Raw genomic sequence first — 27,999 nt, forward strand, 5'->3', positions numbered from 1 at the left:
ATTCCTAAACATTTCCTTTATTTCCAGTCTGGAAGAATCATTGAAGCACAAGATAGTGACGTCAGTCAAGAACTGGATAACCAGTCTTCAGCAGGATCTGCGGTGAATCGAAGATATGTCTTGCCAAGTGGAAGAATCATGCCAAACACAATTTTTGTTGGTGGAATTGATTTTGAGGTATTCTTTGATTATTTTGATTGCTTTTGCTCAACAGTAATGTTCTTTGTTGTAGGAGTTGTAAATCTTCAGTGCCATTGAAGAGTAAATACAAGCTATTCCACAGGTTGTTCGGTATATTAGCTTGCATTTACATACAATAGCATTGAAGCAAATAAAATAGATTAAATTTAATCATTACTGCTCAACATCTACACATCTAAAGCCATAAGAGCATTCAAAAATACATGCATCAAAAAATCTGTCTTGTGTAAGTAATTTTAACATAACTACAGGTATGTTAAGCTATAGTAAAAGTTCAACGGTGCTCCTTATTCGAAAGTAGTTATTCCAAGGGTATTCTGTTTGATTTGAGTTTTCATAGGTTATGTTTTTATCATATATTTTTCATCTGGTCAATTTTTTGCACCTCTGTAACCAAGAGACCCAACAGGGCAGAATTCCTGTCTCAAACCACCTTCACTGCTGCCAGAAATCAGACAAAATTTATCAAAAAAAAGCAGCTATTCTCCCCATTTGGAGTTGCATGCACTTCTATTGTTCCACGCTTCTGAGGAGAAGAACCAATGTGGAATACAGACTTTCAACTGCAGAAGTAAGAAGGTGCTCCCACCCTTTTCCTTTTTGTTTTCAAGAAAAATAAATTCCATTGGAAAAATAGACTGAAAATAGATTTTTTTGCATCTATTTAAGGAAGTGAAGGATAATACAAAATTGAACAAAAAGGTAACCATTATTCTGAAGATAGTAACATGCCTGAAGGCTGGGGAGAAAATTGGCAACTTCTGAAATACATGAGCGCATGAAGGAGGAAGTGAGAAAGTTGGGTAACAATGGTAGCAATCAAAGATCATAGAGCGGAGCAAGATAGACCTCTCCTGCAATATCCAATGGACTAACGTGTAGTACGCAACGGAGCGTAACTTCCACCATTTCAGTAAACCTGACCCGACTTCAGTTATGCCTCTCGCAGTGTAATCAGTGTTGCGGGGGAACAGTTTGTGTTTCCTATGTTTATAGTATCTTTGCTTGGACACTATGTAATATTATGTTTATTATAATACATTTATAATACTATGCTTGGAGCCCTGCACACAGACTGCGTATCCAGCCCCCCCGGTGCAACACTCACAGACTCTGCTACCAGAAGGCAGACTATTAAATCTATCCGGAGTTTAACACTCACTGTCACTACACAGACTCTGCTAACCAGAAGACAAGTTATTGAGTCGGGGTGGAGTTTCAGTACACGGAACTCTGCTACCGGAATCCCACATTAGGGATACCAGCCCTAGCGTTAACAGTCCATCTTTGTCCTCTCTCGGCCGGTAAAAACGTTTCCAATGGAAACGACACCCGCGGCAGTGACACCGATCCTGGCGCTCCCTGCACAAGACTCTGTTCCCAGCGGAGAGAAACTGTCCTCACTATAAAGGCGAACCCTCTCTGCCTCTCCGTTCACGCTTAGCATTTGTAGTTCCGGGACAGGATGTGCGCAGAGAGGGGTAAACAAACACACGAGGAATCATTTCATTGGGGAGCGTGAGGTAACTCACAGAGCATCTATGATCTTTGTCACAGAGAGCAGAGAGAGATTGGGTGGGAGTAAGGGAGAGGGAGCAGGCAGGGGGAGCAGGAGGGATAGAGAGAGAGAGAGGGAGGGAAGGGGAGAGAGGGGAAGCCGACAGGAGGAGGGGGAGGAGAGGGTGGGGAGAGAGAGGGAGGGAAGGTGAGAGGAAGGGGGAGAATGACTGGAAAGGAGTGGGGGACAGACGGGGAAGGAGTGGAGTGGGAAGGGAGAGGAGAGAAGGGAGAGGGAGGGAAGAACGGACAATAGGAAGAGGGGAAGGTGGACACTGCGAGACAGGAGTGGAGAGAGGTCACGGAAGGAAAGAGTGGGGAGGAGAAGGGGGGAAGAGCGAGGGAAAGGACGGGGTCAGAACGAGAGACAGCAAGAGAGAGTAGAGGGAGTGATCTGGGGAGGAGAGAGTGAGAACTGCGGGGACAAGCGGGTCAGAACGTGAGGTTGTGAGAGGAGAGCGAGAGAGGGGGCAGGTGGGTCGGGGAGAGGTGGGCAGATGGAGAGCTGAAATGAAACTGGGAGAGATAAAGGAGCGAGAAAGAGAGGGGACAATGTGGGGTTTTACACTAGAGGCCAAGAGGAGGGACAAAAAAAAAGACGATTTGTGTGGTATTTGGTAAAATAATAGCAATATGTAGACGCCATGACCAAAGCAAAGATACTAGAGTGGAGACGGAAGCCGGTTACGGAAATGGCGCTAAAGATTACCCATGACCTACTGCGGCTTTTTCGTTGAGTGGACTATCTTGCTCCGCTCTATGATCTTTTGTAGCAGTGGTGTGAATTCCTGCCCTGTCTGCTGCTGGGTATTCAACATGCTTCTGGCAGTCTCACAACATAATCTGGTAGCTGCATAGATTTGGGTGGAATGAGCCACTGAGGAAATATAATTGCCCAAGGGGAATCCTGTTGGGCAAACTGGAGTGAACAATGTTATCACTCAGCACTAAGATGCTACTTCATGTATTGATGGACTGACGCTGTCAAGCCTTAGCCTTCAGTTATGTGTGATGGAGGTTGTTGTTTATCCATCAGTCTGGCTGCACAGTTTTCCCTATCCTGGAGACATATTTATTGTAACAAGCAACCAGTCTTATAGTTAGATGATAATGAAATGAAATGGGGAGAACTTGGAATTGGGTGAATTGCTAAAGTTCTTGAGAAAGGCAAGTTTTAAAGTTTACCCGCATTATGTATCAAGTGTGAGGACAGACCTGTTGGTAGGTGCCCAAAGGCATGGTTTCTTCAAGAAAAATGATAATGGGGCTGTGGCAATGGAGTGTGGCAATGCTAGAAAAATACTATCCTAAAGGAACTGGAAGATCAGCAATCTTAGATTATGAGCCATAATGTTATACTTCCCTCAGTTGCATTATTATAGTCTTTTGTAAATAACAATGAACCAACATGCTGGTGCACAACCTTTTATCCGAAAGCCTTGGGACCAGACACTTCTCGGATTTCGGAATTTTTCGGATTTCGGAATGGAAGATTTTTAGCGTAGATTAGGTAGGTAGCGCGGGCGGCTTGAAAAGTCTGGAGCGGCTGCCTCCTCCCCGGAGTCCAGGGAATCATTGTAAATCATTGCATAAATGTTAGTCAATTAGTTTGGAGGGATTTTATGTGGTGGGGGGGGTGAAGGGGGAAACTTTAATTCTTAGTCCCCTACCTGGTCGGAGAGGCGGGGAGCGGGCAATGCCTTACCGGGTCGCCGTGCAGTAAGCTCCGGAGCACTGTGGCTGCCGACTCCCAACATCGTGGAGCTGGGGCTGCGGGCATCCGGCCGCGGGCGGCGCCGGTTGGAGCTCCGACCCCGGCAACTCTACCCCTGGATGTGCGGTGCTCCAAATCCAGCGCGGCCCGCGGCCAGACGCCCGCAGCCCCAGCTCCGCGATGTTGGGAGTCGGCGGCCACAGCGCTGGGATACCAGCGGGGAGCGGGCAATGCCCTACCGGGTCGCCGTGCGGTAAGCTCCGGAGCGCTGTGGCCGCCGGCTCCCAACATCGCGGAGCTGGGGCTGCGGGCGTCCAGTCGCGGGCAGCGCTGGATTTGGAGCACCGTGCAGCCAGGGGTAGAGTTGCCGGGGTTGGAGCTACAACCGGGCCCGCCCATGGCCGGACACCCGCAGCCCCGGCTCCGCGATGTTGAGAGTCGGCGGCCACAGCGCTCCGGAGCTTACTGAACGGCGACCCGGTAAGGCATTGCCTGCTCCCTGCCTCTCCGACCAGGTAGGGGACTAAGAATTAAAGTTTCCCCCCACACCCACCCCTCCCTTCACATAAAAGCCCTCCAAACTAACTGACTAACATTTAAGCAATGATTTACAGATGTTTAAGTGTCTCCCCGGTCTCCGGGGAGGAGGCAGCCGCTACAGTAGTACAGACCTGGGTTGACCGTGGGTTGTTTCGGGTCAGGTTTGGCACCAAACGCGAGCTTTGGTGTGCAGACGACATCCTGGAAAAATGTCCGGTTTTCGGAGCTTTTCGGTTTCCGGAATTTCGGATAAAAGGTTGTGCACCTGTATTAAGTATAATTCACTGTATTATGAGCGAATTGGGCCACTTAGCCTATAGCTTGCTGCATCATTTAATATGATTGTGGCCGATGTGATTGTAATCTGAACACATTCCTGACTACCCTTGCTTGTCAAACAGCTATTTACTTTTGCCTTTAAAATCTTCACATTCTGCTTCCATCACTCTTTTGGGGAAGAAACTTCCAAAGACTTGGGATTCAGAAAATGTCATTTCAAAATGGGTGATTCCTTTTATACATTGTCCCGTGATTCCAACTTCTCCCATAAGAGGAAACATTCTCCACATCCTCCTGTCAAGTTTCCTTAGGATCGTGTATGTTTTATCAAGTTATCTCACTCCTTTAGACTGTGGTGGATTGTGGCCTGTCCAAACACTCCTCAGAAATATGCTGCCTAGTCTAATGGTGGGTCTTGGTAATCATGTCAAGTATTGATTTACGGAGGGATTTTGTGGTCCAAATCATCCCTGAACGTGGCAATTCAAGCAGATTGAGTGGTAAAGAAGGCTAATGGTATTCAAATTGGAAAATGCTGAAAGAAAGGAAGTACGAGTGGGTGTTGGAAAATATGCTTATGAAGGCCACATGCACTACTTTTAGTGCAAATTTAATATAAATTTCTTGCAAGTTATTGTAGTATTGTAATTGGTGACTTTTTCTTCTAGCCAACAGGGGAAAGGAAATAATATGTATTATTCTATCAATCAATTTATACTTGAGAAAGGAAGGGTAGAAAATAATGCTGTTTTGCATGGTATCCTGAAAGTAGGAGGAGCAATCAGAAGAATTATTACTCTTTGTACTGTTGAGTCATAGTACCATGTAAGCAGATCCTGAGATACATGGCTGTAGAAAATTATATGCTGAACTCAAAAATGATGGGGAAAAGGAAAATGTATAGGAAGCTCCCAATTTAAGTTATGCTAAGTATTTTGGTATTGCATTCACCATAGTAGTAAATCTTTATAATTATTTTCCTTACTGAAGTTCAAATTATAATAATTATGATTAGGATCTCTTGCAAATAACTTTGTTTTGAGCATCAAGTGCTTTCAGTGCTCCGCCACTATCCACTTATACATAGACACTGGAGATTTTGATGCACCTTGTTACTATTTTCTTGTATTCAATTTACTAGGTGATCAACTCAAACTGCACTTTGTTCAAAGTTCTCAATCTCATTGTCCACTATTGCAGTGTTGCCCACTGATCAGCATTCCGTACAATGTTTCATTATATTGTTATTGGGGCATGCTACCAATGTGAAGATAATTTAAGTCTTCTATTCCCATGTAAATTGTATATTTGTTCTTCAATTGTCTTAAAACAAAATCAATCAGTCAGAGACCTCAGTAGCTTTGTACAGCTGTACAGATCCAAAAGATAGTATTGAGATTGCCTAATTTTAAAGTCTTAAAGCATTTATATCACTGTTTAACAAATGCTACTGACTTTTGTTTTCCAAAATAGATGGGTGAAGATGAAATGCGAGGCTTCTTTACAAGATATGGTGCTGTGAAACAGGTTAAAATAATCAGTGATGGAGGTGGAGTTTCAAGAGGGTAAGACATTTCTCATCCAAATTAGACTATTGTGCACATAGTTCTTCTACCTGAGAATTTGGACAGAAGTGTTCATTGGCTAAACTTTGGATTCTGGCAGAATTTATTAATAGTGAGATATTTTTCTCTTGGTTCTATTTTAACTCATTATGTACATTTAGACACTTAGAAAGTCAAAATACATTTAAGTAGTAGGCATAGTTGATGAATTGGCATTTGCTGAATTTAAGTAAACGGGCAGAATGGGTAAAGAGAAATAAGGTGTAATAAGTGGTAAATAAAGTGTAGGTACTTTTACTTTTCAAAAAACACTTAATAGGGTACTTACTATAAGTAAGGACTATGCTGTCGGTTGGGGGCGCTGCGAGTCGGCTGCCCTGCCTGCAGCGTGTTTTTTATTTCAATTTTTTTTTTTTGTATGTCCAAATGTTTGTTTTAGTGTCACTCAGTGTGTCTGTGTGGGGGGTGGTGGGAGGGAAAGGAGGAAACCGTTTTTCAGTCACTTCCTCGACGGAGAGGCGACAGCTTGGATTGGAGCGGCCTTTCCCGGAGTCGGGGCCCAGAGCTTCTAGCTGCGGGCGCAGCGTGGACTTGCCATCTGGAGCTGGAAATCCCTTGCCGGGGATCGCAGGAGAAGAGCTCCGACCGCCAGGCTGCGGCCTATAACATCCGGAAGCCGCGGTCTCCGGTGGTAGGACTCACGTCGCAGCGGCCTCTGCAGTCTGTCTGTTTTTTTTGTTCTTTTTTTGTCCCGTTGTAATGTAGTTTTTATTTTTTTGATGGGGTACGTGTGTGTGTGTGCGGGGGGAAACTTTTAAAATCTTTCCCCTGCACGGAGAACCCCACCTTTCCCTGTCGGGTCTCCGTTGTCGTTGGGGCCTAGCACCGTGAAGCGGCCTCCGGCAGGAACTGGGGCTCCAGTCACGGAGCTGCTGAGCTACTCACCATCGTGGAGCTGGCCGAGTTCGGAGCGGGAGGAGCGGTGGTGGCGCGCTGCTGCGACCCGACCCCGGGGATTCGGAGGCTCCAACCGCAGGTCTGGTAGACAGTAACACCGGGAGCCCACGGGTCCCTGCTGGGAGACCGCTTTTCGGGGCTTCCGCAACGGCGACTTCACCCGCCCGAGTAGCGGGGTCGAGGATGACCTGGAGCGGGGCCTGACATCATCGCCCGGCGTGGCTTCAACGGCTGCGGGACTTTGCTAGCGCCCGCCCGGGGCTCCAACATCAAGACCCGGAGCGTGGCCTTGCACCACCCGGCGCGGCGTTAATGGCCGCGGGACAATTGTTGTCGCCCGCCGGGGGCTCTGACTTGGGCTCTGACTTTGACTCTGACATCGGGGGGAGAGGGAAGTGCAGGGGAGAGATAAGTTTTTTGCCTTCCATCACAGCGAGGAGGAGATGTGCTGTGATGGATGTCTGTGTAAATTGTGTTGTGTCTTGGGTCTTTTTTTTCTTGTATTTATGACTGCAGAAACAACATTTCACTTGCGCCTCTATGAGGTTCAAGTGACAAATAAATTGTATTGTATTGTAGGGCGGCCGATTCAGGCACTCCAGGCCGTGGTTCGGCCATCCCGATGCCTGAATTTCGATCATCCCTACGAGAGGGCCTGTAGATCTGGCCATCCGCAGTGGCGACTACAGAGGGTTCATGGCCCCAACCACGGATGTACAAAGGAGGAGGACTGACTGAACTTTGCTTCCTTTCACCACAGTGGAGAATGCTGTGGTGGATGTTTGTGTTGAATACTATTGTGCACTGTGCCTTCCTTTTTCAATTGTATCGCTGCATAGCAAATTCATTTCACTGTGCTTTAGTTTGTGCATGTGAGGAATAAATTTGTATTGTATTTTAAAGATAACGCATGATTGAATTTGTGAATGGCAAGTGATGATTGGCCCTTTCATATGGTACCTTCAGTTTTAAGCATGAATTGTAAACCTGCTTTCTTTTTCAGATATGGCTTTGTTTCATTTCACAATGATGTGGATATACAAAAGATTATTTCTGAAGTGAGTAGGTTTGTCCACCAAATTATTTAAGATATTAAGGTTTAACTATGCATTTGAAGTCTGCAGTATATTTGATCTTTCACTAAATCACTATCTTGTTTGAAAGGAATACATTAAATATAGTTATTAATTGTAGATTTAGTCTTTAGATTTGGTATGTTTCCTGTAACAGTAGGTGAAAATTAGGCAGGAATTTGATTAATGGCTTGTTTAGGGAGAACAGAATTAATTTCTTAATTGAAATTAAAACTTAAAACTTGTACTTGATTTGTTGCTGAGGAAATAGATTTCAATAAAGGTGGTGGAATGGGAAAGGCAGGTGAGATAAGGATCCCAATGAGAGGAGTGTGAGTGACAGGTCGATGGTGTGGATGAGAAAAAAGGTGCTTGTGGAGGAGATGAAGTGCAGTGAGAAAGAAGAGTGTTGGGAGGAAAGGGATTAATAAGGGGACAGTCATGCAAGGGGGCAGGTTACCTGAAATTAATAAATTCTGTGCTCATGCTGTCGGGCTGGAGACCATCGAGATGGAATATGAAGTGCTCTGGTATGCGTTTGGCCATATCCTGACTGTGGAGAAGGCCGAGGACAGACAGGTCAGCATGGGAATGAACAGGGAATTGAAATGGCAACAACAAAACCACTGACTGGTCATGTTAGACAGAGCAAAGGTACTCAGCAAAGCAGTTGCCTTGTCTGTGGTTGATCTTACTGATGTAGAGGCCACGTTAAGAGCACTACTACAGTAGATGACTTTGGAGGAGGTGCATATGGAGGAGTGTTTAGGTCCTGGATGGCAGCGGGGTGTAGGGACAGGTGTTGCACCTCCTCGGATGGCAGGGATGAGTGAACTAGGGTGTTGCAGGGCATATTCCCTGCAGAAAGCAGAAATGTGTAGGAAGAGGAAGATGTGATGGTGTTGGGAGTGTGTTACTGGTGAAAATAACCAATCATCTGCTGAATGCAAAGGCTCGTTGGATAAAATGTGAGGACCAGAGGGACTCTATCACTCTTCTGTCTGGAATCGGTGGGGTGAGAGCAGATGTGCAGGAAATGGAGAAGATGCGGTTGAGGGGGGGGTTGTTTCCCGCTACAACCAGTACCCTCTTACCCAGCTTCTTCCTTATCCACACCATCAACTCCTCACCCACACGCTCCTTGTTTATGGCATCCTTCTCATCCTCCTCTTCTCCTCATTTGTTCCCTTATTTGATTTTGCACTCAACCTTTCCTAACAGATTTTATCATCTGCAGCCCTTGTTACCTGTTTTACCTAGTTACTTGTCATCTGCAGACCCTTGTTTTGCCTATCTTTTAATCATGTCTAAAACATTGAAACCCCAGAACATTGGGCTGCGCCTCTTTTAAACACGTTTACACAATGGTCACAGCTTCATAGTCCCAAGCATTGATCCAGGCTCTATGTTTATCTGCTTTCTTCGCAATACTCACTGTTTTGAAATAAACACAGTTCAGCCTATCAGTGTCGCCATATTCCTTCACTTCCCCCTGCTTGTACTTCCTTTTGAGATTTACTTGTCCTAATCTCTATGTTCCCTAGGGGGGCCACTAGGGGCGCGGCATTGATGGCAGCCTCTGCCTCTTTGTTTTTCAATCTTTTTTTTAATTTTTAGTTAGTTTAAAGTCTGTTTTGGGGGGGACATCCCCTGGCGGGGACGCGACTATTCTCCGAGTCGCGTCCTCGTCCCCCTCCTCGTGGCCTACCACCTGGATTGGCGCGGCCTTTCCTGCCGGGGACCGGGAACCAGACCAGAGCTACAACAGCGGCGGCGCGGCGCTGGATTCACCGCGGAGCGGGCAATGCCTACCTGGATCGCCTTTTGGCGCTCCGGAGTGTTGGGCCGCTGCTCCAACATTGCTGAGCTGTGGGTTGGGAGAGCTTCCAGTGCCTTCCCTCACAGTGGGAAACATTTGATTCTGCTGTGTGGGGATGTTTTATGTTAAACTGTATCGTGTGTTGTGTTCTTTATTTTTATTGTATGACTGCATGGTGATCACATTTCACTGTGCCAACTGGCACATGTAACAAATAAATGTATCTTGAATCACTCCTTCCTATTTCTGACTTAATACTCTTGTTCCCACCCCCTCCTCTTTAATTTACACCCTCCTAAGGCTCAGAATGAGCATGAAGAACATTTCTATTTTTTCTGTAGGTCATTGTGCCCCTTGTTATTCAATACTGAATATAACAATTTTGAAAGACCTCTTTTCAAGAATATGAAATGAATCCTTCCATGAATGTGGCGGTACCTCCTTCAGTTGTTGACTTTTTTACCAGTTTTAAAAATAATTAACACCTTGACACCTTTGATCTTCACATTATTATAGACTATGCAAGACCAATTTAGGTAGTCCCACTTCCCCAGATGTTCCCTCGTTATGTCTGGTTAAAAGCCACCTAGACGGTATCAAACGTGCTGCATTCATCAACCCTCTTTTTGTACATTAAAACTTGTTTATTGGTGGAATGCAACCCTTCAATCCCAGCTGGCTGTTTGTTGATAAACCTGTGCCTTTCCAAATGTTGGTTTATACTTTGTCTCAGACTTGCCGATGAATTGGGAGTAGAACACTAATTCCTTTCATTCATTCCTTTAAGCCTGCTTCTACTGTTTAAGCAAGAGTGTAATTCTCGTTTTAAATAGGGAGGCTGGTTTTAGAATCTGAGAATATTTCCATTTAATTTTGAATTTGCAATAATATGCCCATTTGCCGAGTCCCTACCCCAGACAATCTTCAGGTACCACATTCTAATTTGATCCCTTTTGAGCAGTGTATATGCAGGTACACAACTTTAAGACAATTTTGGCTGTTTATCTGATATTGGGAGCACTCCTTAGCAAGACTTTTATCCATGGAGGTCAAGGTCACATTGTCTATCAACTTCCTTGACATGGGATCTTTTCCAGGTACTACATCTCGGCGACTAACAGGCTATTCATGTACTGTATTTATGAAGAAATGATCATTATCTACAGACAATAGACAATAGGTGCAGGAGTAGTCCATTTGGCCCTTCGAGCCAGCACTGCCATTCAATGTGATCATGGCTGATCATCCCCAATCAGTACCCCGTTCCTGCCTTCTCCGCATATCCCCTGACTCTGCTATTTTTAATAGCCCTATCTAGCTCTCTCTTGAAAGCATCCAGAGAACCTGCCTCCATCGCCCTCTGAGGCAGAGAATTCCACAGACTCACCACTCTCTGTGAGAAAAAGTGTTTCCTTGTCTCCGTTCTAAATTGCTTACTCCTTATTCTTAAACTGTGGCCCCTGGTTCTGGACTCCCCCAACATCGGGAACATGTTTCCTGCCTCTAGTGTGTCCAAGCCCTTAACAATCTTATATGTTTCAATGAGATCCCTCTCTTCCTTCTAAACTCCAGAGTGTACAAGTCCAGCTGCTCCATTCTCCCAGCCTATGCAGTCCCGCCATCCTGGGAATTAACCTTGTAAACCTACGCTGCACTCCCTCAATAGCAAGAATGTCCTTCCTCAAATGAGGGGACCACAACTGAACACAATACTCCAGGTGTAGTGTCACTACGGCTCTGTACAACTGCAGAAGCACCTCTTTGCTCCTATATTCGATTCTTCTTGTTATAAAGGTCAACATGCCATTTGCTTTCTTCACTGCCTGCTGTTCCTGCATGCTTGCTTTCATAGACTGATGTACAAGGACCCCCAGATCCCGTTGTACTTCCCCTTTTCCCAACTTGACGCCATTTAGATAGTAATCTGCCTTCCTGTTTTGCTACCAAAGTGGATAGCCTCACATTTATCCGCATTAAACTTCATCTGCCATGCATCTGCCCACTCCCCCAACCTGTCCAAGTCACCCTGCATTCTCATAACATCCTCCCCACAGTCCACACTGCCACCCAGCTTTATAACCATAAAACAATTAAAGCACGGAAACAGGCCATCTCGGCCCTTCAAGTCCGTGCCGAACACATATTTTCCCCTAGTCCCATCTACCTGCACTCAGACCATAACCCTCCATTCCTTTCCCGTCCATATATCTATCCAATTTATTTTTAAATGATAAAATCGAACCTGCCTCCACCACTTCCACTTGAAGCTCATTCCACACAGCTACCACTCTCTGAGTAAAGAAGTTCCCCCTCATGTTACCCCTAAACTTCTGTCCCTTAATTCTCAAGTCATGTCCTCTTGTTTGAATCTTCCCTACTCTCAATGGGAAAAGCTTATCCACGTCAACTCTGTCTATCCCTCTCATCATTTTAAAGACCTCTATCAAGTTCCCCCCTTAACCTTCTGCGCTCCAAAGAATAAAGACCTAACTTGTTCAACCTTTCTCTGTAACTTGGTTGCTGAAACCCAGGCAACATTCTAGTAAATCTCCTCTGTACTCTCTCTATTTTGTTGACATCCTTCCTATAATTAAGCGACCAAAATTGTACACCATACTCCATGTCATCTGCAAATTTGCTAATGTTACTTTGAATCCCTTCATTGATGAATATTGTAAGTAGCTGCGGTCCCAGCACCGAGCCTTGCAGTACCCCACTTGTCACTGCCTGCCATTGTGAAAGGGACCTGTTAATCCCTACTTTTTGTTTCCTGTCTGCCAACCACTTCTCTATCCATGTCAGCACTCAACCCCCAATAGCATGTGCCCTAATTTTGCCCACTAATCTATGTGGGACCTTATCAAATGCTTTCTGAAAGTCCAGGTACACTATATCCACTGGCTCTCCCTTGTCCATTATCCTAGTTACATCTTCAAAAAATTCCAGAAGATTAGTCAAGCATGAGTTCCCCTTCGTAAATCCATCCTGACTCGGCCTGATCCTGTTACTGCTATCCAAATGTTACTGCTATCCAACTGCTATCTCATCTTTTATAATCTAATTTGATTATCAAGTAAATGTTAGTGATCTAATTCAGAGTAGTAATAAATTCTCTCATCCCGTGCTCAATGTTAATTACTTCAGTCACTTTACTAGATATCCTGAGAATGGAGTGCCTATTGTAATTTATTCTATCATGCTATAATCCAGGGTATGAAAATAATCTGTTCTTTACTTTGCTTGCAGTCACAGATTAACTTCAAAGGGAAAAAATTGAAGATAGGACCTGCAATCAGGAAGCAACAGGATTCATGTAAGTGGATTTCTGCCTTAAATATATCTTGATTATTCAAATGTGTTATGAATGAATAGTTTATTTCGGGCATACATTAAAAAGAACAAAACTTTACAATCTGTGTGAATATGAACCAACACTGTATCCATTTCACACAACGTTCACATAATCAATGACTGAAAAAGGAATAGGCTGAAGCCACAAAGCTTATTTTTGCCTATCCTATTCAATTCATAAGTTAACCCAGAATCTATCGCTATACCTATAAAAGTCTGATCTTGTGTGTGTGTGTGCGCCTGTCTGTCTGTATTTATTGTATCTTCCTCAAAATGCTGCGCGCTAACGCTTAAATGTTTACATATTCTTACTCACATTTTTCCCCTCCACGACCTCATCAGGTTCACTTTGAAAAGTTATTCATGTTAACGTTTAAACCCCCCCCAAAAAACACCTTTCAAAACACACAGACACCTGCTCGGGGAAGTGAAGAGTCTTAAGAGTCTGTAGAGCTATTGACACGTACTCCAAGTAACGATCCAACAAGTTTAATAGGATAGTATAAAGTTACACTGCATGTTGTCACCTCTGTGACTACATCCTGACTAACCGCTAGTGTCTGGATGCGTTAGGAATAAATGGTGACTGTATGGTACAACCCATACTAGATTATGGATCCGAGTGGTGTGTAGCATATGTGTGTTAGTATTGGGTAGAGCAGATCTATATCTTTCCCATAAGAAAATAACATAACTACGAATATATATGCGAGTACAACTAATCAAATTGAACTGGCGTCTATAAGAATAGGCAGTAGCCTCAGTACTGGAGCAGGTTAAAACATAGTCCCCATATCTAAGGGTAGGTTTTAAATAATTTAAATCACGATTTTAGTCTAATTCTTCGTTTTCATTAACAGCTAACATTGTGTTTAGGTTATTTTAAAGTACAAACGCGATTTTCATTGAGAATTTAATTTAAACAAAACGATTTTCATTGTGGGGTGTGGGATAGGGGGGAGGTTTCATTTTTTTTTTAAAACATCGTGAGTTTCAATGTGGAAGGGCGGGATAGGGGGAGGCGACGAGTGGTGGAGCAGGGGGATAAGGGGGATAGAGGGAGAGGAAGGGATGGGGAGGGAGAATGGGGAGGAGGGTGGATAGAGGGAGAGGAGGGGGGTGAGGTAGTGAGTGGGGGATAGAGGGAGAGGAGGCCAGTGGGGGCGAGGAGAGTGGGGGAAGCAAGGAGTTAGGGGGGGGAGCGGAATAACTGAGGGTAGGGGAAAGGAGAGGGAGGGAGTGGGGAAGGGGAGGAGAGGAGAGGGGAACGAAGAGGGAGGGTGAAGAGGAGGGGGAGGGAGTGCTGGGGATGAGGGGGAATGGAAGAGGATAGGGAAGAGGGATGGCGAGGCACAGTTGTGGGAAGGTTGCCGTGACTCGTGTCAAAACGGGGATCTGGCGTCACAACGGGAACCCCTCGGCCATGCTTGCGAAGTTGAGGGCTATGGGTCACTGGTGGAATATTGCCTTGGAGACAGGCCCAATGGGTCCGCACCTGGTATAGTTGATAATAAAGCTAAACTGAATGTGTGTCTCTCATTGGGGTAAATTGGTTCAAATAGATAATTTTGATCAATAGCTCACTAAAAGAATTCCCACCTTGTCAGCATGTATGGATAGCACAGTTATGTTTTGACATTTATTTTTAAGAGATCGTAGGATAATACATTTTTGCTCTAAAAATACAAAGATATTTTCAATATTCCCTTTACTATGAATTCTGGTATCTTAATTGGCTCACAAAATGTTTCCATAATTGAGAATGTTCGTGGAATCAAGTTTTTTGGCGAAATCTGTTAATCTCTGTTTTGAATGAACATTACTGTGAAGCCTCCAAATCCTCCAGAGGCTACAGAATTCCAAAGATTCACACCTGAGTGAAGACATTTCTCCTTGTCTCAATCGAGTTTTTGTCAGTGTTACGCTTTGTATGGGTATCACAGTAGTGACACTTTAGGTAGCACATTGTATTGGATAGGCTGCGCCCCTTTCGGTGGTGTATTCTGTCCATCTGTGAAGTGTCTATCCCCATATAATCTTGAGACACCAATTTCTAACTGGACCCCCTTTTCTGAGCTGTATATATGCAGGTGCACATTTTTAAGTCTCTTAACTGTGTTTATCTGATTTTTTTTGAAAGAGCACCTTGATCTCTTGTGCCAGGACTGTTTTTCCCTGGAGGTCAAGGTGACATTAACTTTCATCATCTTTGCCACGGAATATTTCCAGGTAACTGCAGCATTTCTGTTTCTCAATGTGTTGCTTGACTCTGCATCGACAGGCATATATTTCCATGTGCAGTAAACCCTTGTTTTTATCCGGACATCTTTATAACGGATTTTGGTTACATCCGGCAAACCTACTGACATTGACCGCCGCTCTGGACTGCTGACGCCAGCATCGGCCCTCACTGCGTCCACAGCCACTTCTAGGCCACTCCGTTGAAGCGACTGCGGACCTGCATTGCCCTCCTTGACAGTTTCCAGGCTGGACCCACTGGCCTTCACATGCCGCCGTAACTACCGAACTGTGCCTGCATTATGGCTGCCCTCAGGCTGCAACAATAACTTTGCCGATCCTTGCTTCTCCCCTGGCCGCAATCTGGCTAAGTCTGTCAACGCACCTGCATTCCAGGCCCAGTTACAGACAAAAAGTATGAAGAAGGGTCTTGACCCAAAATGTCACCTATCCATGTTTTTCAGATATGCTACCCTGACCTGCTGAGGTACTCCAGCACATTGTGTTTTTTTGTGTATTAATCTGCTTCTGCAGTTGTTTGTTTCTACTACTTGCACAACGATAAGCCCTCACTTGGTTATAGCGAACAATCCATCTATCTATCTATATTTAAAACTCTGTGTGTCTGGCTGTGTGTGTTTCTGACTTGTGGCTGCCAGCCTTTGATTCATTTTGTCGCCTCCTGCTGGCCAGCGACCATAACGGCTGCTGGCGCCCGCATCTCTCCTCAAAGACGCCATTTAAAAACAGGCGCACTGCTGATTCCTGAGCCGCTTGAGTTGGAGGACCACGTCTCCCATGGGGGCTACGGGTAGGGAATGGCTGCGTTGGGGGAGCAGACCCAACGGGTCTGCACTTGGTCTAGCATAATATTAAAACTGTGTGTGTATGTGGCTGTGTGTATTTCTGACTTGTGGCTGCCAGCCTTTGATTCGTTGCCACGCCAACACCCGACCCACAAACGCCCTGAATTTTCCATTTCGGTAGAGATTTCACTTTTCATTCCAAGTATCCACTCATTAAATGTTGTTGTGTTTATGTACACATTTTTAATAAAATCCTTCTCCCCCCCCACTCACTCATTTTGTAGCCTCCTGCTGGCCAGCGACCATAACGGCTGCTGGCGCCCGCATCTCGCCTCAAAGACGGCATTCAAAAACAGCCGCACTGCTGATTCCTGAGCCGCTTGAGTTGGAGGACCACGTCTCCCGTGGGGGCTACGGGTCTGCACTTGGCCTAGTATACTATTAAAAGTATCGACTTGTTTGCCAGTCTGTCTGTGACCTCGGGAGCTATTGCCAAAACAGTGTACACTTCCGCTAAATATTTTTGCAGAGTTTTACTCAACTTTTTCCTGTGGTCGTTCGTATCAAGTTTCGTTCAGATTGATCTCATATTTCACAAAAAGTTTTACATTTTTAAACTTAAAGTCAAGATTTTAGAACAAATTTCACTATGCAGCTATATTTTCAACTATGATTTCACAATTGCTACATTGTTCCAATCTTGGCACACTCAGTCCAGCCAGGCAGAAATGTTGCTATCCCTTTTGTTTAACCCTGGCAGCGTGAAGGGAGGGTTTTAAAGTAACAGTACACTGCATTTTAAATAAGGTGAACTGAGCAGCCTCTGCGCAGTTGGGGGGCTATCTTGCTGGAATCTTGCATTAGGGGAATGGGTTGCATTGGCGAAACGGGTAAGTAGTGTGCAAAATTGCCTTGTGGAACTGGTTGCGTTGGGGGACCAGGCCTCCCGTTTGTGAAACAGGTGAGTGGTGCAAAATTGCTTTGGGGAACGGGTTGCGATTGGGGGACCAGTCCTCCCATGGGGGCTATGTATGAGTGGTCCAATATTGCCTTGGGGACCAGGCCTCCCATGTGACAGGGACCCAATGGGTCCTAGTTGGTCTAGTATATTACTAAAAGTCTTGTTTCTATCTATCTATTCGCGCGTACGTGAGCTGGGACCTACGCCAAAACTGTACACGGTAGTGTAATTCTTATTTTGCACCACCTTACCTTTGTCCCGTGGTCGTTCCTATAAAGTTTCGTTCAGATTGATGTTATATTTCACATTAGTCATAATTTTTAACTTAAATTCAAGTTTAAGAAGAATTTAACAGCTAAATCTTTGCTGGCCCAGCTTGCAACAAAGTTGCAACAGCTTGCAATCGAGGAACACTCAGTCCTTCCAGCAAGTTTTTACCTGAACGGGAAGGGGAGGGGGCAATTACATTATTTTTTAAACCCCTTGAAGCAAGAGGGGGAGGCAGTACTGGGGATACGCCCCTGCACAGTTGGGGGCTATGGGTGAGTGCTGGAATATGGGGGAATGGGTGGATGGTGGAATATTGCATTGGGGAACGGGTTGCTTTGGGGGACCTGGCCTCCCATGTGACAGGGACCCAACGGGCCCCACTTAGTCCAGTATCTATCTATATATCTATAAAACTCTGGGGCCATCCGACCGACTGCCGTCCGGCGCCCTTCCTGCCTTTCAATTCGTGCCCGATACTCGCAGATGTCCAATCGGAATGGCCGATGCTCGCAGATGTCCAATCGGAATGGATCCATTTGCATGTACGGCTGCCGGCTGCATTTCTTCCTTTGATTCATTGCCACGCCCAATCCAGACGCTCAATCTCCGAGATCTTTTCCATTTCGGTAGAGATTTCGCTTTTCTTTCTAAGTATCCGCTCCTCATTACATTTCGTCGTGTTGAAGTGCACGTTTTTAATCAAATCCTTCTCCCCCCCCCCTCCACACCCAAGTATTTCAAAATTAACTGGCTTCTCCATTTACATGTCAGCTTCCAACACACTTCGAAACAAAGTTGCAAGACAGGAACACTCTGAACTTTTCACTGCTGCAGCAGGCAGGGAAGATGCCATTGGATTTTTTTTTTTAAATCCACTGCTGAGGGAGGCAGGGCAGTGCTGGAATCTTACTTTTGGGAACGGCTTCAGTTCCATTGGAGGAGACGGGTGCATGGTGGAATATTGGGTTGGGGGATCACACCATTGGGGGAGCAGACCCAACGGGTCTGCACTTGGTCTAGTATATTACTAAAACTCATCTTGTTTCTATCCATCCGCGCGTATGTGATCCTTGACCTACACCAAAACTGTACACGATAACGCTCAAATCTTTGCACCACCTTACAATTGTTCTGTGGTGGTTTGTGTCAAGTTTCGTTTAGATTTATGCTATACTTCACGTTATTTCACATTTTTTAATTTACAAAACCTCAATTTTAGAAAAATGTCTTCCCTGTGCTTACAGCTATGACGTCACATTGGGATTGTTGCCTTGCTTGCAACATTGTTGCTATCCAAGTACCCTGAGGTCTGCTAGCCCTAGCAGGTGCAATTGCATTTTTTTGAAGTCAAAGTACACTGAGTTTAAAAATGAGGGTGAATAAAGCGAAATGAGCAGTCACTGTGCAGTTGGGAGCTATGGGTGAGCGGTGGAATATTGCATTGGGAGAACGGGTTGCATTAGGGAAACGGGTGAGTGGTGGAATATTGCGTTGGGGGAACGGGTTGCGTTGGGGGACCAGGCCACTCGTGTGACAGGGACCCAACAGGTCCCACTTCGTCTAGTTAACAATAACCATTTCCCCCACTATAATCCGATATGACAGGTGTTTACTGTATTATATTTATGAAGAAATCTGACTTTGATTTATTTATTTCTTTTAAAGATTTTTGTTAGAAGCAATAGTACAAAAAGAAAATGATCGACATAATAGTTATACAATTTTCGTGCTGCTTCAATTTTAACATTTTATGAACTAATAACTAGATAGGAAAAAAAAAAGAAAAAGGATAAAAGGAAAGAAAGAAGAAATGAAAAAGAAAGGAAAAGATTTAAAGAAAAGGAAGAAAAAAAAACCCCGGAACTAACAAAGGTGTAAAAGAAGCGGAGATATTTCCAACTACCCTTCCATACGCCTGCTCACCCGACCCTACCATCATTTTTGAGTTTGTGTTCAACCATTATGTTGTTGAAGAAATTCAATAAAAGGAGACCATATTTTTGCAAATTGATCTGGTTTGTCAGTCAAGACAAACCTTATTTTTTCTAGATGTAGTGTCTCGATCATTTCTGTGATCCACATCTTCACTGTGGGGACTGTTATCTTTTTCCAGATTTTTTTTACAGTTATTAAACCGTAGTCAAGGAAGTGTCTGAAATATCGTTGGATTAGGGCAGCCCTCTGACATTCCTAATATTATTAGTTTTGGATCTGGCTCCAATTGAGTTTTAAGTGTTTTAGAGATAATATTGAATATTTCTGTCCAGAAGTTTTGTATTTTTATACAGGATACAAAAGTATGAGTTAGGGTGGCTTCTTGAAAGTGACATTTATCACAAAGAGGAGAGGCAGTTGGGAAGATCTTGTTCAGTTTGGTCTTTGAATAATATAACCTATGCAATACTTTAAATTGTATCAGGCAGTGCCTGGCATTTAAAGAACCGTAATGTATGTATTGTAGGCTTTCATCCCATATTTCTTTCGAAATGGGTAAACCCAACTATCCTCCCGTGCTCGCCTATAAATCTCAGAAAGGTGGAGTGTCAATATTTAGAAGGGTGTTATAAATGTAATATATCAACTTACTTGTATCGGCATGTCTATTCAAACAATCGTCTAATATATCTGGACCCATAAGAGAGCAGTCTTGTATATATGTTTTCATGTAGTCTCCGAGTTGGAGATATCTAAAAAAATTATTGGCATTCGTCATATTTCTCCTGCAGCTCTTGAAAAGAGGAAAGAGTCCCCTTCTGATAGAGGTCTCCCACAGTATTGATTCCCTGATTCTTCCATTGAGCAAACACCACATCTAAAATAGACGGTTTAAACGAGAGATTATTTGCAATAGGAAGAAGGAGGGACATGTTTCTCAATTTAAGACTGAGTTTCAGCTGTTTCCAGATACGCATAGCTCTGTGTATTATCGGATTTTGCTCATACGTTGACTTATTCAGATGTATTGGAGATAGGAGAATCGAGCCTATACAAAAAGGCAAACAATCTTCCTTCTCCATTTTTAAACAATTTACATGTTGACATGTATCGTCCAACCAGAAAGTTATATTTTTAATATTAGTTGCCCAGTAGTAAAAAAGAAAGTTAGGTAGAGCTAATCCTCCATTTTCTTTCGGTTTGCACAAATGTATTTTATGTATTTGTTGGGTTTTGTACTCACAAATAAAGTTAGTAACAATAGAGTCAATTTTTTTATTTTTTTTTAAAGCTTTTAGGTTTAAACCTCCAGTTTAAATTCCGTTTTGGAATATTCTGGAGGACAAAGAACCAAGAGATATATCGGTATTGATTGGAATAAGTATAAAAGTTGCAGAAGGAAATAAATTTGATTTCAGTGAGGACCTGATGGCATCTTGGGTATGGGCATATGAGTGACATGATGGCATAGAGAGTAGATTCACGTGAGGAGCCAAATTAGGCCAAGTCTCCTCTGCCATTTAGTCATGGCTGATTCAACCTCGTTCTCTTTTCCCTATAACCCCTAAGACCTCTGTTGTTTTCAGCAGCCAAGATTCAATCTTTACTTCCTTGTTGTCCGTGTGGAGTTTGTACATTGTCTCTATATAACCATATAACATATAACAATTACAGCACGGAAACAGGCCATCTCGGCCCTACAAGTCCGTGCCGAACAATTATTTTCCCTTAGTCCCACCTGCCTGCACTCATACCATAACCCTCCATTCCCTTCTCATCCATATGCCTATCCAATTTATTTTTAAATGATACCAACGAACCTGCCTCCATCACTTCCACTGGAAGCTCATTCCACACCGCTACCACTCTCTGAGTAAAGAAGTTCCCCCTCGTGTTACCCCTAAACTTCGGTCCCTTAATTCTGAAGTCGTGTCCTCTTGTTTGAATCTTCCCTATTCTCAAAGGGAAAAGCTTGTCCACATCAACTCTGTCTATCCCTCTCATCATTTTAAAGACGATAAAGTCCCCCCTTCACCTTCTGCGCTCCAGAGAATAAAGACCTAACTTATTCAACCTTTCTCAACAACTTAGTTGTTGAAATCCAGGCAACATTCTGGTAAATCTCCTCTGTACTCTCTCTATTTTGTTGACATCCTTCCTATAATTGGGCGACCAAAATTGTACACCATACTCCAGATTTGGTCTCACCAATGCCTTCTACAATTTTAACATTACATCCCAGCTTCTATACTCAATGCTCTGATTTATAAAGGCTAGCATACCAAAAGCTTTCTTTACCACCCTATCTATGAGATTCCACCTTCAAGGAACTATGCACAGTTATTCCCAGATCCCTCTGTTCAACTGCATTATTCAATTCCCTACCATTTACCATGTATGTCCTATTTTGATTTGTCCTGCCAAGGTGTAGCATCTCACACTTATCAGCATTAAACTCCATCTGCCATCTTTCAGCCCATTCTTCCAAATGGCCTAAATCACTCTGTAGACTTTGGAAATCCTCTTCATTATCCACAACACCCCTATCTTGGTATCATCTGCATACTTACTAATCCAATTTACCACACCTTCATCCAGATCATTGATGTACATGACAAACAACAAAGGACCCAACACAGATCCCTGAGGCACCCCACTAGTCACCTGCCTCCAACCCGACAAACAGTCATCCACCATTACCCTCTGGCGTCTCCCATTCAGCCACTGTTGAATCCATCTTGCTACTCCTGCATTTATACCCAACAATTGAACCTTCTTAACCAACCTTCCATGAGGAACCTTAGTCTCTGTGAGGAACCTTAGTCTCAGTGACTAGATTTTCTCTGGTTATTTCCTGCACCCCAACGATGTGTGCATCGGTAGATTAATGAGCCAGTGTAAATTATCTGAGTTTGTGGGCGAGTAATAGAACCTGGAGAATCAAGTACAATTACTATGACTGTGTCCTGGATGGTTGGCCCGTCTCCAGTCTACATAATTCTTATGACTCTAAGATGTTACATGATATGCTCAGTGTTGCCAGTATTTTTTGTTTCTATTGTAGAATAACCACTTCATTCTACGTATTCAACAAATGTAGTAAAACTTGAGTATTTGCAGAAGTGCTTTCAAATAAAAATGAATATTGGTTCATGTATCGGCCTTCCCTGCACAAACATGAAGACTCGCTACGTATTGAGGATCAAACTAAAATTAAGGATTTGAATTGGACTACGACCTTAGAAGCCTATTTCTCCTTCAAGAGATTTCTTGCAGCCTCCAATTAGCATTAGCAATTTTAGGACTGCTTTATTGTCTTTTTTAATGAAGAAGAATTGTTGTTTAAGTCTATGGCATTTATTATGAAACCCTTTTGGATGCCATGACAAAGCAAAATATATAAATGTAGATTATCCACAAGGCTGTTTCATTGACGGATCAGTGGTGGAGAGTGGTGAACCAAGTTCCAGGGCGTGCATCTCTGTGAAGGTCTTTCTGGAACGAATACTCTTGAACTTCTACAGAGAGATATTGACTGGTTGCATTATGACCTAATTTGACAAATTGAATGAAAGAGATTACAGAAAGTAGTAGAGACAGCCATCATGAATACTGGTTTTCCCACTATCAAAGGAATCTATAGGAGGTGCTCTCAAAAGTCGGCATCATCAAGGACACACACCACCCTGGCCACGCTCTTTCATTCCTGTCATTGGGAAGAAAGTCTGAAAACCGCCCATCTGAAAACCGTGACCTCCCAGACCAGGAACAGCTTCCAACAACCATCAGGCTATTGAACACTACAAACACCATCTAAACTCCGAACTGTCTTGGTTGCACTAGGGACTTTGGATTTTTGTTCTGTTTTGCATGAATATTGGGGTGTTTTACTTATTTAACATTTTTGTTTGTTTATTATGTTATTTATTTAGCACTGTTTACAGATCTGCAAATAAAAAATTAATTGTTCCAAAGACATAGGAACATATTTAGGTCCATTTAGTTTACTCCGCCATTTGATCATTGCTAAGTTATATTTCCTTCTCAACCCCATTCTTCTGCCGACTTCCCATAATCTTTGACGATCTTAATCAAGAACATGTCAATCTACACATTAAAAGTACCAAACATTTTGGCCTCCACAGTTGTCTGTGGCGATGAATTCCACAGAGATACCAAACTCTGGCTAAAGAAATTTCTTGCGGCTCTTCATCTCCATTTTCTGTTTTGTTATATATCTTAATTAAACACTCTTGACTAAAATAATTAGTAACAAAAAGGAAATTATGAGATGAATTTCTGGTTGGATTTCTATGACTATTTCTGCATATTCGGTTTAGTAGAAAGTCAACATTTTGCTATTCGGACGATCCATGCATTACAGAAATTATATTTCTAGAAAACCATATTTCATGATTTTCCAAAATACGTCACCTCATTTCCCATTGAATCCTGAGTTATAAATGAAGATGTGCTCCTCCAAGGTGTTTTCTCTCAACAGTAGTTGAGACTGCTGTTTCATGGCAGCAGTCATTTAAGAGATTGCCTTGACAGTTTCCAAAGCAAATCCCTTAAGGAGCCATGTGACTGCAGATGCTGTAATCTGGAGCAAAAAACTAAATGTAAAGCTAGAAGGTGATGAGCAGAGACACAGGGCAGCACAGTGGCACAGCTGGTATGGGTACTGCCTCACAGCACCAAAGATCCTGACCTCTGGAGCTGTGACCTGTGACTGAATTGGTTTCCTCAGGGTGCTCCAGTTTCCTCCCACATCTCAAAGACATACAGTTTTGTAGGTTAATCAGGCCTCTGAAAATTGCAGTGTGCATGGAGTGGACGAGAAAGTGGGATAACATAGAATTGGTGTGAACGAGTGACGGATCATCGATGTGGGCCGAAGGGCCTGTTTCTATGCTGTAATTCTAAACTAAATTAGAGATTAAAAAAAGCAGGTGGACGTAGGTTTCTTGCGTTTCCACATCACCTTCCAGCCATTATTTTGAATGGAGGCAAACGCATGTAGGTAAGAGGTTGATAATACAACTCGTGACAAATAACAGTAAAAAAATATAGAATAAAAACTGCTAGGCTGCAAAATAAACATGCTGTACTAAAAAAAGCTAAAAAAAACGCAAATAGATGAAATTTGTTATTGCTTTTGCATGTTGTGATTGTTTAATTCCCACTTCCCCCCCCCAACAAAATCCAAAAGAATGAATTTGATAGCACATCTCTGGTAGCTTTGGGCACACTCGTGGGCCCCAGCTATGCTTGCCTCTTTGTAGGGTACGTCGAACAATCCTTGTTCAAGGTGTACTGTGGCCCTATCCCCGAATTCTACCTCTGCTACATCGACAACTGCATTGATGCTACCTCCTATACCCATGCACAACTCACTGACTTCATCCATTTCACCACTAACTTCCATCCGGCACTCAAATTCACCTGGACCATTTCCGACATCTCCCTACCATTTCTAGACCTCACTATCTCCATCGCAGGTAACAGACTACTGACCGACATCTACTACAAACCCACTGACTCCCATGGATATCTGGACTACACGTCTTCCCACCCTGCTTCCTGCAAGGATTCCATCCCCTACTCCCAACTCCTCCATCTACGCCATATCTGCACCCAGGATGAGGTATTCCAAACTAGGGCATTGGATTTTCCTCATTCTTTAGGGAACGGGGGTTCCCCTCTTCGACTATAGATGAGGCTCTCACCGGGTCTCTTCTATATCCCGTAGCTCCGCTCTCACTCCCATTCCCCCCCCCCCCCCCCACTCGTAACAAGGGAACAGTCCCCTTGTCCTCACCTTCCACTCTACAGCTGTCACAAACAACAGATAATCCTCCGACATTTTCGCCACCTCCAACGGGATCCCACCACTGTCCACATCTTCCCATCTCCTCCCCTTTTGGCTTTCCGCAGAGACCGCTTCCTCCATAACTCCCTGGTCAATTCGTCCCTTCCCACCCAAACCACCCCCTCCCCTGGCACTTTCCCTTGCAACCGCAGGAAATGCTACACTTGTCGCTTTACCTCCCCCCTTGACTCCATCCAAGGACCTAAGCAGTCTTTCCAGGTGCGGCAGAGGTTCACCTGCACCTCCAACCTCATCTATTGCATCCGCTGCTCTAGGTGTCAGCTACTCTACATCGGTGAGACCAAGCGTAGGCTTGGCGATCACTTCGCCCAACACCTCCACTCAGTTCGCAATAAACAACCTGATCTTCTGGTGGCTCAGCACTTCAATTCCCCCTCGCATTCCGAAACCGGTGTTTCTGTTCTGTGCCTCCTCTATGGCCAGAGTGAGTCCCGCCACAAATTGGAGGAGCAGCACCTCATATCTCGCTTGGGTACTTTACACAGCAGCGGTATGAACATTGACCTCCAATTTCAGGTAGTCCATGCTTTCTCCCCCTTTCCCCTCCCCTTCACAGCTCTCCTACAACCCACTGTCTCCGCCTCTTCCTTTCTTATTCTCACCCCTACATCAGTCAGAAGAAGGGTCTCGACCCAAAACGTCACCTATTACTTCGCTGCCTCACCAGCTGAGTTTCTCTAGCATTTTTGTCTACCTCCAGTTTTTGACTGGTGATTTGTAATATTCCTCAAGGGTAAATTTGTTACTTGAATGCCATGTAGCTTTGGTATTGCTTGCATTAATTTTTACATTTTTTGTGTTTTTGGGACTTAAATAACTTCTAAACTTGTTTTTCTTCCAAGATCCAATTCATTTGGTCCAGGCAAGACCAGCTCCCCTTATTACATCGCCAGCTCCATGTGTGTGTCAAAACACGGACACCTATTTTCCATCTCCTGGATTCCCTGGGTCAGCCCTTCAATATGTACAGGCAAGTTAAAGAGATGTATTATGTGAACATTTTTATTTTAAAAAAAAAATCTTACTATATAAATTTTCACTCTTCGCAATAAACCTGCATGTTCTCGCGATCGGGAGGATGTAGAAAATTAAGGGTAGTCAAGTGTCTCAGCAGCATTTGTTTGATATTTTATGATCATATTTCTTTTGCATTTTAAGAACGTAAGGGACCAGTGGTATACATTGACACCCTATGAATTCAATCAATCAATTCAATGAATTCAATCAATCTTGCTCAGTATTTGGGTAGAAATATTGTCGTCTTCTGTTTATACCAGTGTACTGGTCAGCTGCAATTATTTACAATGAGAAGTGCAGAAATTCCAGGATAAAGGTGGAAAAACACGAAAATGCTGTGTCATAGTATGGTACTTTATTTGTCGCATGTACGAAAGTAGCAAAATTCATTTTTATATACAATTCAATACAGGTATCACTATATGTGAGCCCTTAGATTCATGTTAGATGAGCCTCAGATACAGTACAAGTGTATAGCAGTAGTACTCTGAGTGTATACAGAGTCACCAGATTGGCGGCATTTTCAAGTCCCTGTTGTAAGTGCAGGGATCTTGATCTGACCATGAAGGCCTGTTGTGCTGGCGGCGTTGCAGGGTCGGCCTCGCCAGCGACCCACCCCCCCCTTACGAGGCACTGCAATTCCTCCCGCAGCTGGTCTGCTAATAGGTCCTGCAGGTGGGTTCCCATGGATCATCGATCTGCGGCGGGCCTTCGGGGTGGGTTCCGTTCTGCAGCGCGGATCTTCCGTCCATGGCAGGTGAGTCCCTGATCTGCAGCGGGCTGGACCTACTAGGCGGGCTCTACTCTGCTCTGCGCCGTGGGTACACCGCTGGGACTGGTGTCGGGCCTATCAGGCAAGTCCCCGGTCTCCGGTGGCGAGTCGGGGCTTCGGTATACGGGCCAAGGCACTTCTCGGGTTATTTTCGCCCAGTCCATTGCTTGCATCGGATGTCTATGAATGCTTTGTAGTACATGCAGACAATTTGCAGATGTTATTGTGTGCACCATTCTAGACAATTTAATAATCCATAGACAGCAGGTAGTGCCAGCAGATGCTGGTGTCAAGGAGATCTGGAGGTTCTATGGCTGTAGAATTTACAGGGGGAATTGAGACGTGCAAAGTCTGAAGTAGAAATGTAGCATTGTTTGAACTATGGGGGGGTAGGGGGAAGAAAGAGTCATGAGCCTGCTGAATCGTATGCAAAGCACATTATTGGAGCAACATCTGCAGAAGGAAATGGACAGTTAAAGTTTTATGTTGAGACCATTCGTCTGGACTTGATGAGTATAGACTAGGTAGCCATCGACTTTTTGTTTCCCTGCAACTGGTAGTCTGGCGAGAACATATTGATTTTTAAAACAAAAATATCTTGCAACATTTATAAATTTTTGTTCTTGGCGATAAAACTGCATGCTCTCGCAATGGGGAGGATTCCCCCCTGGAAGTCCCTCCGAAAATGTGATGCCCAGAACAGGAGAGATGGCCAATGGCCGATCTCGACCTTAGCGGGACTTCCATAGCCAATCTGCAGTTGAATTTGTTCCCTGCAGCCAGGACTCTGGCCTCTGGGATGGCAAGTCTGCAAATTATCAAATTAGTGTTCATTAAAGTACAGTGCATGTCCACACAAAACACTTTTGTGGACAGGCTCTGAAGAGTGGAGGGGCAGAAGCTGCAGAAAAAAAAACCTCTCATATTACTTCGGTCTGCATGGACTTCAATTCATAAAATGTCAATTCTTCTTAATGTCAATGAGACTTACACTGTAATTTACTGCCACAGATAAGACTCGCTCAAGTGCAGGAGCAGAGGGTGCAGAATA

General features: G+C 44.0%; 1 protein-coding gene across 1 annotated transcript; it reads left to right on the top strand.

Annotated features, from left to right (window-relative positions):
* On the top strand, window positions 1-27,521 carry dazl (deleted in azoospermia-like; the record flags this gene model as incomplete). The annotated part of the gene is made up of 5 exons (XM_055649632.1): window positions 1-177; window positions 5,765-5,856; window positions 7,817-7,871; window positions 12,952-13,018; window positions 26,002-27,521. Coding segments are annotated over 5 exons (528 nt in total), but the record flags the coding sequence as incomplete, so codon positions are not given.
* Window positions 27,522-27,999: the final 478 nt, after the last annotated feature.

This window comes from Leucoraja erinacea, chromosome 2, assembly GCF_028641065.1.
Source record: "Leucoraja erinacea ecotype New England chromosome 2, Leri_hhj_1, whole genome shotgun sequence".
In the NCBI taxonomy this organism is placed as follows: Eukaryota; Metazoa; Chordata; class Chondrichthyes; order Rajiformes; family Rajidae; genus Leucoraja; species Leucoraja erinaceus.